At 59.9% G+C, this 12,139-nt stretch overlaps 2 protein-coding genes across 5 annotated transcripts in view; one reads left to right on the forward strand and one right to left on the reverse strand.

Annotated features, from left to right (window-relative positions):
• The window catches only part of HMGA1 (high mobility group AT-hook 1), a 9,782-nt gene extending 780 nt beyond the window's left edge, over positions 1–9,002 (forward strand). Inside the window, exons 3-6 of one of the 3 annotated variants that reach the window (XM_012646599.1) lie at positions 3,326–3,504; positions 5,221–5,304; positions 5,992–6,042; positions 7,631–9,002. In XM_012646599.1, coding sequence (XP_012502053.1) covers positions 3,370–3,504; positions 5,221–5,304; positions 5,992–6,042; positions 7,631–7,684 — 324 coding nt within the window. In that variant the 5' untranslated portion in view covers positions 3,326–3,369 and the 3' untranslated portion in view covers positions 7,685–9,002. Of the gene's footprint in view, positions 1–3,324; positions 3,505–5,220; positions 5,305–5,991; positions 6,043–7,630 lie in introns of those variants that run through there. The other 2 variants (XM_012646600.1, XM_012646601.1) reach the window with 2 other exon arrangements.
• A 163-nt stretch (positions 9,003–9,165) lies between these two features.
• On the reverse strand, positions 9,166–11,848 carry LOC105812212 (uncharacterized protein C3orf18-like). 2 transcript variants are annotated; one of them, XM_012646602.1, is made up of 5 exons: positions 11,722–11,848; positions 10,478–10,661; positions 10,274–10,299; positions 9,836–9,941; positions 9,166–9,653 (listed from the first exon to the last, which is right to left on the reverse strand). In XM_012646602.1, the coding sequence occupies exons 2-5, from the start codon at positions 10,586–10,588 to the stop codon at positions 9,588–9,590; spliced, it is 309 nt and encodes a 102-aa protein (XP_012502056.1). In that variant the 5' UTR covers positions 10,589–10,661; positions 11,722–11,848; the 3' UTR covers positions 9,166–9,587. The 2 variants fall into 2 exon arrangements, with proteins under 2 accessions (XP_012502056.1, XP_012502057.1); XM_012646603.1 differs by having other exon boundaries at positions 10,478–11,580; positions 11,722–11,740.
• Positions 11,849–12,139: the final 291 nt, after the last annotated feature.

Here is a 12,139-nt window from a genome sequence, read left to right on the forward strand (position 1 = left end):
GGGGCCCGGCGGCGCGGGGAGGACGCCCGCACCCCTTCCCCCGCGGCGCGGACGCCCTGCGGGGGGCGGGGACCCGGGAAAGGCGCGCGGTGGGGGAGGGGGCGCGCGGCTGCGGCGAGCGCGAGTTGTGCACCCGGCGGAGCCCAGTGCACCTCGCGCGGCGGCCGCTCCCGCCCGAGCCCGGGGCGGGGAGAGGAACGGGTTGCGGCGCCGCGCGAGAGTGGGGGGTCGGCGCCCGCTGCAGCCTGGGGAAGTTCTAGAAGTGAGGGGGATGGGAAGGAACCCCGAAATTTGGCCTTGCTCCCTCTCGGCATTTCGCCTGGTGTCCCCTACGCAGATGAGGCCGGATCGCGGGCCTGGGTTTGGGGCTTCACCCCGACCCCACCTCTGGCCTGGCCCGCGCCTCCTCCGCCCCCAGGGCCGGGCCTGCCCTCCGCCCCCACAAACTGGTTTCTCTGCTTTGCTGGGCTCTGTTGGAACTAGTCCGTTTGACTCCCCGTTTCTGCTTTTTTGGGGGGTTCTATTTTGCGGGGAGGGCGTGCAGCGGGAGGGGGCTTTCTTCCTCTCCCCCGCGCCATCGCGCGCCAGGTTTCCTGCCCCAAGGCGGGTTTGGGTGCCCCCTCTGGCAGGAAGTGGGGCCGGTGCACCCGCGTGGCGGTGCATGCGGTCGGGGTGCGCTGGTTTCCCGCGCCTGCAGGAGCGGCCTGCGCCCCTCCCCCCACGCGCCTTGGTCCCTAGTCCCGCTGGTCGGCCTACAACGGCCTGGTGCAAACACTTGCAGAGTCACCCTAGGTCCGGGTCTGGAGCAGGATGCGACAGGGTCTTTAAACCAGCCTCTAGGCGGGAAGCAAAGTGGCGGGCTGGAAGGGCCACCGGGAACCTACTCCATTCTGCTAGCCAACTTGCTGTGTGACCTTGGGTAGCTCATCAGGCTTCTCTGGGCTACCTCTTATTTATTTATTTTTTAAAGTAAAGGCCATGATGATTTCCCAGGGTAATTCCTGCAGAGTCCTTAAGGCGTTCGAGGAGCTCACAGAGGTGTAGGGAGACGGGCTTGAGGCCCCAGAGGCTCGTTGAAAACTGAGGGATTGGGGCTGGGCCCTAAATGTAGCTTCTCCAGGACAGGCCTCTCTGGTGTTCAGAAACAGGTGGAGGAGACCGCGTTTCTTGGCCTCACGTGAGGGCCTTAGGCCTTCATTCAGTTCCTGGGGGGTTGGCTGTGGGGGAGGGGTGCACTGAAGGGTCCCCAGCAGCGGGAGATGGGGGAAGGCACCAGATGGTACAAGTAAGGCTCCAGGGAGACCCACCAGGAGCCCCGGGCGGGCGGGCTCAGGCTCTCAGGGATTCCAGACTGGCTTGGCCCACCTGGAACCCCTCCGTGAGGGGCCTCAGGCAGACCTCATGTGAGGTCAGCACTCATTTAGCTGATTAATTTTGATGTTTAGTTTGAAGGGGGACCTGTGGTGTAATGTAAGATTCTAATCACTGCCTGTAATTACAGAGCAGGCCAAGCCACTAATGATGGAGCAGGATAAATCACCAACCACCTTGTTTAAGAGGGTCTCCAAGTCTAAAATATGATAAAATAGAGTAATTACCAGACAGTTCTGCTGTCTGGAGGGTCGCTTGATGCTTGAGGCCGGGGTTGGGGAGGCAGTGGGGCGGGGCTCAGGCCCTCCAAAAGTCACAAGTTTGTGAAAATGTTTTTTCCTCTCATTGGTTAAAATAGAAATTGCTTCAAAAGCTGAAAAGAGGGAAGAAAAGTCATTTTCAAATGGTCTAGTTCTTATTTTGGGTAGGGTGAAGATTTCTTTTTATTTTTTTTGAGACAGAGTCTCACTCTTCAGGCTAGAGTGCCGTGGCGTCAGCCTAGCTCACAGCAACCTCAAACTCCTGGGCTCAAGCGATCCTCCTGCCTCAGCCTCCCGAGTAGCTGGGACTACAGGCATGCGCCACCATGCCTGGCTAATTTTTTCTATGTATTTTTAGTTGTCCAATTAATTTCTTTATATTTTTAGTAGAGACGGGATCTCACTCTTGCTCAGGTTGGTTTCGAACTCCTGAGCTCAAACAATCCGCCCGCCTCGGCCTCCCAGAGTGCTAGGATTACAGGCGTGAGCCACCGTGCCCGGCCAGGGTGAAGATTTCTTTCCGTTAAATTTTTTTAAACTATTAACCTAGTTTGATCCGTGAAGCAGTCTGGAGAGGTGGTTGGTCAGGCGCCCTGTCGTTACTCCCGCTCAGGGATTGGGAGGCTTTCAGAAGTGGAGCTACTGGGCCCACCTTCTACCAAGGGCAGGCAGGGATTGGTTACTGGGAAAGCGTCACTGTAGGTTTCTTGGATCTCATCTGTCTGTAACTTGGAGGTAAGGAGTGGGGTGGAGTTACTGTAGGACCCTCGCTGTTCCCAAATAACAGTGCAGGCCCTCCTTGCAGCAGGAGGTATTAGGTAAACTCAGAATGAATGGGGTGAACTAAACCCCAGCAGGCCTCTGAGAAGAAGGAAGATGCTCAGAAAGGACCAAGAAGTTTTTAGGGTCAGCCCTGCCAGGGCCCCAAGAGGCCAGCTAGGGTCTGTCAGGAGGGTCCCTGTCAGTTGGAGAATTCCCTGCCTGTCTGACTATACGTGGGCAGAGCAGGGGTAAGGGGAGAGAGGACGACACCCTTCGGCTCTGGACCCCTTTTCTTTCCCCACCCTACCCACAGCAGGTTCAGCCATCTTCCTCCGTCAGCCGTCCCCATCTCTGAATGGGGGTTTTGCCCTCAGAGCAGAGGAGAAGCTGGTGGGTGGACACCAGGCCTGGTTGCGTGATGGATGCTTCTGCGTTTTAGCATTGAGTTCTCAGGCTTGGGCCTTGCCCGATAGTCAGCGAGCTGGGCAGGGGATCGTCGGCCATGGCTGCCAGATCCCAAGGTCTCATTCTTGCCACTTTCCTTCCTAGTTCCCTCTGAACTGCCCAGGCTCCCCTTAAAGAAAGGCAGCTGGGGGTCCTGGTGATCCGTCAGCCCCCACCGTGCCACCTTTGCCCCACCCACGCAGCTGGGTCTGGGCTGGCTGTGTCTGAGCCTGTGGGGTGGTGTCAGGCAGGACAACAAAGAGCCCTTCTGAAGAGGAGATAAGGAGCTGATTAGGGCCAACGGCCCTGCCCCACCCTGTGGCAGCACGCCGGGGTGGCAGACCCCTCCGTGCTGGGCAGGGTGGAGGCCTGGGGTCCACGGGGAGCCAGCAGTTCCCTGCAGTGTGCCTTGAGGGCAGGCGGTGGTGAGGGGCTAGGAAGTGGCCAGAGCCAGATGTTTGTTTAAATCCACTCTTCCCGTCTCCCAGCATCCCAGCCATCACTCTTCCGCCTGCTGCGAAGAGGAGAGAAGATGAGCGAGTCGAGCTCGAAGTCCAGCCAGCCCCTGGCCTCCAAGCAGGACAAGGACGGCACTGAGAAGCGGGGCCGCGGCAGGCCGCGCAAGCAGCCTCCGGTGAGTCCCGGGACAGCGCTGGTAGGGAGTCAGGTGGGTGTCCGAACCTTTGCCTCGGGGTACCCTTTTGGGCTAGGGAGGGGCCTGGCGTCTCAGCAGGTGGGAACATGCTGGAGGGGTGCAGAATCATTCCTGTGTGTGTGTGTGTGTGTGTGTACGTGTCCTCCCCACCTGTGTGTGGTCCTGCCCTGCGTGTAACTCTGGTCAGATCCTCCTGAGACCCCAGGAGAGAGCTGGGGTCCAGGTATTCAAGGTGGGTTCTGAAGCCAGTGCTTGTGCTGTGGTAAACCACCCCCCTTTTTCTTTTTTTGGTCTACTGTGGACCAGTGAGTTGGCAAATGAAAATAAGTACACATAAAACCCAAGATTTTAATCATTAGATTAAGTGCACATAAAATTACTGTCAGTTTGCTATAAAAGTTTCTGAGTAACTTATTTTCAGTTTCTGTACTTGTCATCCCAGGCTGGTTCACGCACAGGCCACACTTTGACTAGTCTTGGAATGGGCTTTGCCCCTGGCTCTTTCAATGGAAATTGAAGCCCAAGAAGTACAAAATGTTGGGGAATTGTTGGCAGTGACCCCCAGAACCCTGGTGTTGCTCCCCCCGTAAGATCTCACAGGGCGAGACAGCCTTCCTGCCACTGTAGGGCATCCTAGGGAGCGTGACCAGTTGGGCCTTTGTGGTGAGATCTTTGCTTCCCACAGAGGCAGCTGTCCCCCATGCGAGGGCTGGCTGGGGAGCCACTAACCTTTGCTGGGGAAGAGAAGAGGTGAGGGAGGGAATCAAGGCTGACCCTTGCCCCTTAAGCTTCAGGCAGAGTGTTGCCACCTGCAGGTCTTTCCCGCCTGTAAGGCGCAGTATGGTCTGTATTGGCAAGTCTCTAGGTCTTAAGCAGACACAAGCTGTGAGGAGTCTGGTGGCTTTCAACTGCCACCTTCAGAGCCAGGGGTTGGGGGACTTGTCATCCTCTTAGCTTGTCCCTCATCTGTTAGCTGTGGTCATGGGCGGAGTGTCCCGAGTGGTGTTGGGTTACTGGACCATGGTTATCATAAACAGCCCACGGGCAGCTGCCCGGGGAAACAGTAGCCGACGGGCTTTTACTGCCCAGCTTCTATGCATTATGCAGAAGCTTTTTATTCTGTCTAGAGCTTATTAAAATTTCAGTGGCAACAACGGCAGGGATCTCTGGGGTCCAGGCATAATTCTTCTTCTCTGGAGGCATCCTAGAGGGGTCCCTTCCCCCTTGGCTGCATCCCCCGCAGTCTGCAGCCGAATCATCTAGAGGGGTGGGCAGGTTACCTGGACGGGTGGCAGTGGTCTTGGCCGGGTGCCAGATACTTACACACATTGACTTTCATGACACCCTGCAGGGGAAGCCTCATCACCATTTACAGGTGAGGAAACTGAGGTTCCAGCGCGGTGTCCTCAAGATGAGTGGCAGAACTGGGCCTTAGGCAGAGCCACCTAACGTCTTTCTGTCCCTGTGACAACTTTCTCAAGGGTCTTCTGACCATTTTGTTGTCCCAGAAACCCCCAGGGACGCAAGGGGATGGTGAGGAGGAGCTCTGCAAAGATGGTCCCGTTGAGGCCATGGGTCCTGAAGGGCTTGCCGCCGGGCTCGCGTGGACTCCTGGGTCGAGTGATTCTCGCTGACTTGACCCTGCTGGGGTGGAGCGGAGGGGGCTCTGTCTTCTGAAGGGGCTGAGAAGGCGGTGACTGTGTCTCTGAGCGCCCCGTGTCTTTGCAGAAGGAGCCCAGCGAAGTGCCAACACCTAAGAGACCTCGGGGCCGACCAAAGGGAAGCAAAAACAAGGGTGCTGCCAAGACCCGGGTGAGGCTTCACATAGGGCCACTCCTGGGCACGTGCGGAGCAAAGGTCCCTCTGATTTCTCCATGGCCGCAGCTGGAGGGAGGTGTGGGAAGGGGCTGGCTTGTGCTGACTCCACACCCGCTTCCCTGGCACAGGGGTGGCGATGTGTCTCTGCTAATTGGGGAAAGCTGGGTGGTGACTGAGGCCTCACTTATATGGGCTTGGTCCTGCCCAGGACAACGGGGAAATCAAGGCAGAAGTCCTGCAGCTTTCCTGGGCTCGAGAAAGTCAGAGTGGGGAGAGTGGAGGCCTCTCTGCCGACCTCTGGGCTGAGAATATTACCTTCTGCCCTTGGGGTGCCCTGGAGCCTGAAGGGGTAGGGACAGCAGCAAAGGCCAGATTCACGGTGGCATCAGGCTTTCAGAAAAGTTGTTTTGTTTTCTATCTTATTTTTTCTAAGACACGACTCATATCCTCTGAGTCATGGGTGGAGGAGGGAGTAGGGGGCGTGTGTGTATGTTGAGGGGGGCTAGTGTGGCTGGCCAGTCATCGCCAGCTGGGCTTGGGCGGACCTGCTGGGTGCGAGTCCTGGACCGCCCTGAACAGAGGTAGGCAGGTCTGCCCCCCACCCACTGTCCCGGGCATTGGTCACTGAGTGACCACTGTTGAGCAGTTTTGACTGAGGGGATATTTTCTCTAACCCTCTAGAAAACCACCACAACTCCAGGAAGGAAACCAAGGGGCAGACCCAAAAAACTGGTAGGTGAAGCAGCAGAGACTGGGGCTCCCCTCATGGCCTCTGGGGGGAGGGTGTTGACACAGGTGCCTAACCCTAAGCACCCTCCATGGAAAGACTGCTCTCCCTGGCCTGCGGGGCCGGGAACGATGGGGATGGGGTCCGGGGCCGGAGGGCATTGCCCAGGGCTTTGAAAGGGCTGTGCCCATGAGAAGTGAGGGGTCCCAGGTACAAACTGGACCACATCCTGGCCTGCTCTAGTAGAGGGTGTTCCTACCTCCCTCTGCTCCTAGAATAATCTCAGAACTACTAGAGGCCATCCTGGGAGTCATCCAGTCTATCCCTCCATCACAGAGATGAAAGAGCCCCAGGGGCCGCGCGCGGTGGCTCACGCCTGTAATCCTAGCTCTCTTGGGAGGCCGAGGCAGGCGGATTGTTTGAGCTCAGGAGTTCGAAACCAGCCTGAGCAAGAGCGAGACCCCATCTCTACTAAAAATAGAAAGAAATTAATCGGACAACTAAAAATATATAGAAAAAATTAGCCGGGCATGGTGGCGCATGCCTGTAGTCCCAGCTACTCGGGAGGCTGAGGCAGAAGGATCGCTTGAGCCCAGGAGTTTAAGGTTGCTGTGAGCTAGGATGACGCCACGGCACTCTAGCCTGGGGAAAAGAGTGAGACTCTGTCTCAAAAAAAAAAAAAAGCCCCAGGAGGAAGCGGTGAGGCTTGTCCTCACTGTGATGGTCTTGGGAGCTCAGCCCTGCGCGGGGGTCATTGTTGGGTAAGAGTTGCTCACAGAAAGCACCTCCACTTCTGGGTCCCCCAATAGCTGGTGGGGCTAGGTGGGCTGAGTCAGGAGACTACGGGTGCCTCTAGGGGTACATCGCAGTTAGGGCCACACCAGCCTTCCAGCTCCTGGCAGTTTGTTACCCCTAACCTACCCTCTTAACTCCAAGGCGTGCGTTCGTTCCTCGAGCTGAGCCACCACTGGGGTAGGGGTGGGGGTTAGGGGGTGCTGCTGGCCAGGCCCCACAAGTGAGTAACAGGAAACAAGTTGTTTTGGAGTTTGTGCCTGTCACGGGGGCTGTAGCCCCATGTGTGGTGTCCCAACATTCCCGCCCAGTGAGTGAGCCCCAGCGGCACACACTTCCCCTTCCTCCCCACCCTGGCCTGGGGTCAGCCCTCGGCCACCGGGCCCCCCTGTGGGATAAGGCCACCTGGTTCCCCTGCACCCACTGTGGGGCTCATGTACCCTCCAGCCACCACTTCCTTCCCTAGCGCCCCCACCCCCCAACGCCGGTCACTTCCTGAGCTCAGGGTGCACTGGGCTCTGCCCTCCTGCCCCCATCGTGGGCCTGGGGGCCAAGGGGGCCTGGCTTCTGGCTCTGGGTGAGAGCAGAATGTGTGTGGGGTTTTTTTCCTCCTTTTAAATTCTTCCTTTTTATGAATGAAACCCGGCAGTAGAGGTTGCTGAGTCACCCACACACTCAGCCCTGACTCATCCCCCTTCCAGAGAGCCAGGGAGTGCAGGGGGGCGTGGGGGCCAGCCTCTGGGGGTGGAGGAGGAGGGGGCCAGGCCAGAGCTCACACTTACAGCTCTGCCCACCTCACAGGAGAAGGAGGAAGAGGAGGGCATCTCGCAGGAGTCCTCAGAGGAGGAGCAGTAACCGAGCGTGCCGCCTGCTCCCTCAGGAGGAGCAGCTTCTTTCTGGGACTGGACAGCTTTGCTCCGCTCCCACGGTCCCCCTCCCCAGACCCCCCATCACCACCACTTCCGCCCGCCAGCCCCCACCTGCCCTCACCTCCACACACTACAGCACACCAGCTGCTGCGGGCCCCCGTGGGCCGCGTGGGGAGCAGTTTTCCCCGGCCTCGGTTCCCAGCCACCCCTCCCGCCCGTGCACACACACTCGCCCTCCTGGACAAGGCTAACGGCCCACTTAGCCGCACTCTGCGCCTGCTGCGTCCCCGCTCCCTTGGTGGTGGGGACATTGCTCTCTGGGCTCTTGGTTTGGGGGCCCCTCTCTGCTCCTCCACTGTTCCCTCTGGCTTCCCATAGAGGGGCCTGGGAGGGCTCCCCTGGCCTTAAAAGGGGTCCGAGCCCCATCTCATTCTGGCACGTCTCACTCCACTGTTCTGGCAGCAGCAGGTGTGGCCAATGGAGGGGGGTGCTTGGCCCCCGGGATGCCCCCAGCCAGCCTGTGTCTTTGTCACCATGGGGGGCTCACACCCGCTTTCCTTCCTTCCCCACCTTCCCTAGTCCCGCACTAGGTTGGACAGCCCCCTTTGGGATACAGGAAGGAAGGCAGGAGGGATGTGAGTCCCCTCCCCCTCTGCACAGGGGCTCCAGCCCACCTTGCCCTCAGCCTGGGATCTGAGTACCTATTGGAGCGATGGAGGTGCAGTCACCCTTGTCCAGGAGAGGCCCAGATTCCTTGTGGCGGCCACCTAAGTTGGGCTGGGTCTGTTTGCCGTACCCCACCTGCTCCCACCCTGCAGCCCGGGCACTAATAACAAGGAGCTGGCCCTGCCCGCGCCCAACCCTCCCGCTCCTCCCCTACCCCCCAAGGTTCTGGTTCCATCTTTCCTCTGTTCACAAACTACCTCTGGACAGTTGTGTTGTTTTTGTTCCATGTTCCATTCTTCGACATCCGTCATTGCTGCTGCTACCAGCGCCAAATGGTCATCCTCACTGCCTTCTGTTCTGCCCACACTCCCCTCCCCCAAGATACTCTTTGCGGGGAAGGGGGCCGGGGCACAGCAGGCTGGGTTACCGACCGCCCCAGTCCCAGGGAAGGTGGGGCCCTGCCCCTAGGATGCTGCAGCAGAGTGAGGAGGGGGCCCAAACTGACCATGAAGGGTGTAGGGGCCACTTCCTCCCCCTGTTCTGTCGGGGAGGGGGTAGCCGTTATTTGTCCCAGCCTGGGGCTCCCCTCTGGTTTCCTATTTGCAGTTACTTGAATAAAAAAAATATCCTTTTCTGGACTGGCGTCTGATGTGTGCTCACAGAGCCTGGGATAGGTGGGGTAAAAACCAAGGGTGCAGTGGGTGGGGGTAGCCCTGGGGAGGTGGTCTGCCTGGGGAGGGGGGGGAGTGAGGAGAATCGCCATTGGAGTCAGCTCAGCGAAATTGACCACACCCCTTGCCACAAAACATTTTATTTACAAAATATATATACTGAATGCTATACATCCCATCCCTGCCTGGTCACCATGGAGACAACTCAAAAGCCCTCTCCGGTATTTATGCCAAAGCCAAGTCCAGGAGGGCTAGAGAAACCAAAGCTGGCTCCCAGTCCTGCTCCCACCCCGGAAGGAAAAACTCCCGTTGGTGCCTGGCGGGTGGGTGGCCGGCTCAGCACCCACAGAGGGCTGAAGGCCTAGGGCACTGAGGCAGGGGGCGGCTGTTGTGCAGGGCTTGGGCAGTGGGTGCTGCTGGGAGGAGGGGATATGGTGACCTGGTACCCGGCAGGGGGAGCTGGGTGAGCGCAAGTGGGAGGGGAAGCAGAACGCAGGGCCCTGGACATCCCAAGGCCCTCAAGGCTCTGGAGGTCGGGGCAAGGGTGTCGGGTCATGTCTTGACATCGAGCAAGGGCATCCGCTTGTGCTGGTAGCCGCTCTGCCAGCCGTGTACCACCTGTTGAGGAGACCACACCACAGGCTGGGCTCTGGCCCCTGGGAGTCCGCTTGGAGGAGGTACCCACTATGGTCACAGCCCAAGTGGGGAGGACTGAGGGCTCTGGTTTCAGTAAGGGAGAGTGCGGGTGGGAACAGGGCCGCCCCCACCTCGGCCTGAGTCTGCACCCGCAGAGTGCTCACCTTGGGGTCTCCCACATCAGAGAGTAGCTCCTGCTCCGCCTCGTGCAGCTCCTCAGCAGGGTCGTAGCTGTACATGGGGAGCAGGTGATGGCGAAGCCGGTCCACCCTGGGGAGCAAGGAGGGGGCTCAGCCCAGGGGACCCCACAACCCTCATCAAACACCTGACTGCCTGGTTTCCACTCCCTACCCCAGGGAGGGGCACTTCCAGTGGGTGCCTTTTGGGTCATACTGTGGCTCTAAAAATACAAGTCTGATTGTATAAAGGGGCCTCTCCCCAGTGAGTAAAGTGAGGCTGGGCAGGGGAAACAAATTTCAGGCTTGTAGCAGGATGGCCCAGGGACATCTTGCATCTGTGCAGACAACTCAGATCCTATGGAAAGAAATATAAGCAGAACACGGATGGGGGCTGGGATTAGAACTGGGGTCAGGGACACTCACCGCTGCTTCTTCTGCACGTACATCACCTGGAACAGAGACGGCACTGTGGAGGCTGCTGAGCCCAAGAAGACCCACAGCCAGAGGGGACCCACCTCCACACCCTTCACAGGAGGACAGCTGAGACTGTGCAGGCCAGACCAGGCCCACCCAGCCTCTGCCACAGCAAAGGTGTCATGTCTCTGTGCCTATGTGGGGGCTCCTTACCACAGCCACCACCACCCCGACCAGGGTGATGAGGAAGAAAGGCCCCAACACATAGCCCACCATGGAGTCGCTGTTGGCCTGGGGGGCATTGGGCACTGTGGTGTTACTCATGACATCGGCGGCCGGAGGGCTGGGTGGTCAGCATGGGCAGTGGTGCCTCGGGAGGGCGCCTCCAGTGGGCTCCCTGGGGAGGAGGAAGGGAGGTTATCGAATGCACCCAGGGTGACATCCAGGCTCCGCACCCTCCCCCAGGGCTGGACATCTATGAAAACTGGTCCCAGGTCAAACACTGGGAAGAGGATCCTCCAGGTAAAAGCGCTGGGTGTAACCCTCCAGTGACTCTTGGCAGATCGAGGGTGGAAGGAAGGGCGCGAGGGGAAAGCTCTGATCCCGGGCCTGAGTCCTGGCTAGCTCGTATCCCGCCATCCGATGCTGGCCAAACATTTGCACGTCTCAACTTATGGGGAAAGATGAGGTGCAGGTTCCCAGCACCTATCTAGTGGAGCAAAAGGGAGAGGTTGGGCTAACACAGGAAGGCCCTGCGCTGCAGCCGAGGGGTGAGGTGGGAGCATTTGAAGGAGCCGGCGTCCATCCTGGTCCAATCCCACGCTTCAGGCCATGGGCCCCATGCACGGGCTTCGTGCCCTCCTTGTCGCTGGTGTCACCTCAGATATATATAGTCCGAACACTCCACCATCGGTATCGTGTGCCAAGGTGGACACAAGTGAGTAAAGCTGGATTGCATCTTCGAGATGATGTCACCTCCCTCCGGTTTCCACCCGGGGCTCCGCCCAGGTCCCTCCTCTCCCGGCCCGACCTGACAGGCGGAGGTGGAGAGGGTCAGCTCCACCAACAGAAGCAAGGAGACCATCCTGGGGCGGCTGCACGTAGTGGCCCAAGGTTCCGGACCCGGTTTCGCCTGGGTCTCCATCAGAGGGCGAGGTATGAGCTACCTAACCCCGTGTCCGTGTGGCAGGGGGCACCAGGCTGCCCGTCCCCAGTCGCATGCTCACCGTCCCAGGTCGAGGGGGTATGCCAGGGTGGGGAGGGCGGCTCCTAGGATGCGGGCCAGCACCGGCAGGCAGGAGGCAGCTCCCACGGCGCTGGGAGGATCAGGCCGGGGATGGGGGGTGTTGGGGGATCGCGGAGGGGCCGCCCTCCGCCCGGACATCCTGGAATCCCGGCACCCCGAGGCGTGGACCCGTGCGGCGCTCTGCAGCCCGGCCGACCTGGACATGCCTTACCTCCCGCCGCTGCAGCCCGTACAGCAACGCCCTCGGTTGGCTCCCGGGCCCCGGAAGAGCCGGCAGGCGCGTGATCAAAGGACCCGGGGAAATGGGCGGGGCCTCGGCAGCCAAGCGCGGCCAATCCAGGGGCGGGAGGCGGGCGGCCCGGAGACGTCTGGAGCCGCCAATCCGGCAGCGAGGGACGGCGGCGCGAGGGCAGCGCGGCCGCACTGGGGCCTCCCCGCGGCGGCAGGGGGCAGCCGAGGGCCGCGCAGCGCCGGGGGAGCGCGCGGGGCGGGCGCGCGCCTTCCCGGCGTCCCCCGGGCCGGCAGCGGCTCGCAAGCTGGGGTTGTGGGGAGTCGGGCGTCCGCCGCGTCCACCCTTGTGGTTGAAGCCCAGGCGCAGGGTCCCGACAAAGGTCCAGCTCACGCGGCCT

This window comes from Propithecus coquereli, unplaced genomic scaffold (assembly GCF_000956105.1).
Source record: "Propithecus coquereli isolate 6110/MARCELLA unplaced genomic scaffold, Pcoq_1.0 Scaffold248, whole genome shotgun sequence".
Classification (NCBI taxonomy): domain Eukaryota; kingdom Metazoa; phylum Chordata; class Mammalia; order Primates; family Indriidae; genus Propithecus; species Propithecus coquereli.

Bases quoted from the DNA above. Each gene is read 5' to 3' on its own strand.
- LOC105812212 (XM_012646602.1), bottom strand. From the start codon at position 10,588: ATGAGTAACACCACAGTGCCCAATGCCCCCCAGGCCAACAGCGACTCC. The intron at 9,942-10,273 runs GTGAGTGTCCCT...CTTGCTCCCCAG, and splicing joins TACGTGCAGAAGAAGCAGCG to GGTGGACCGGCTTCGCCATC. The intron at 9,654-9,835 runs GTGAGCACTCTG...TCTCCTCAACAG, and splicing joins CTGATGTGGGAGACCCCAAG to GTGGTACACGGCTGGCAGAG.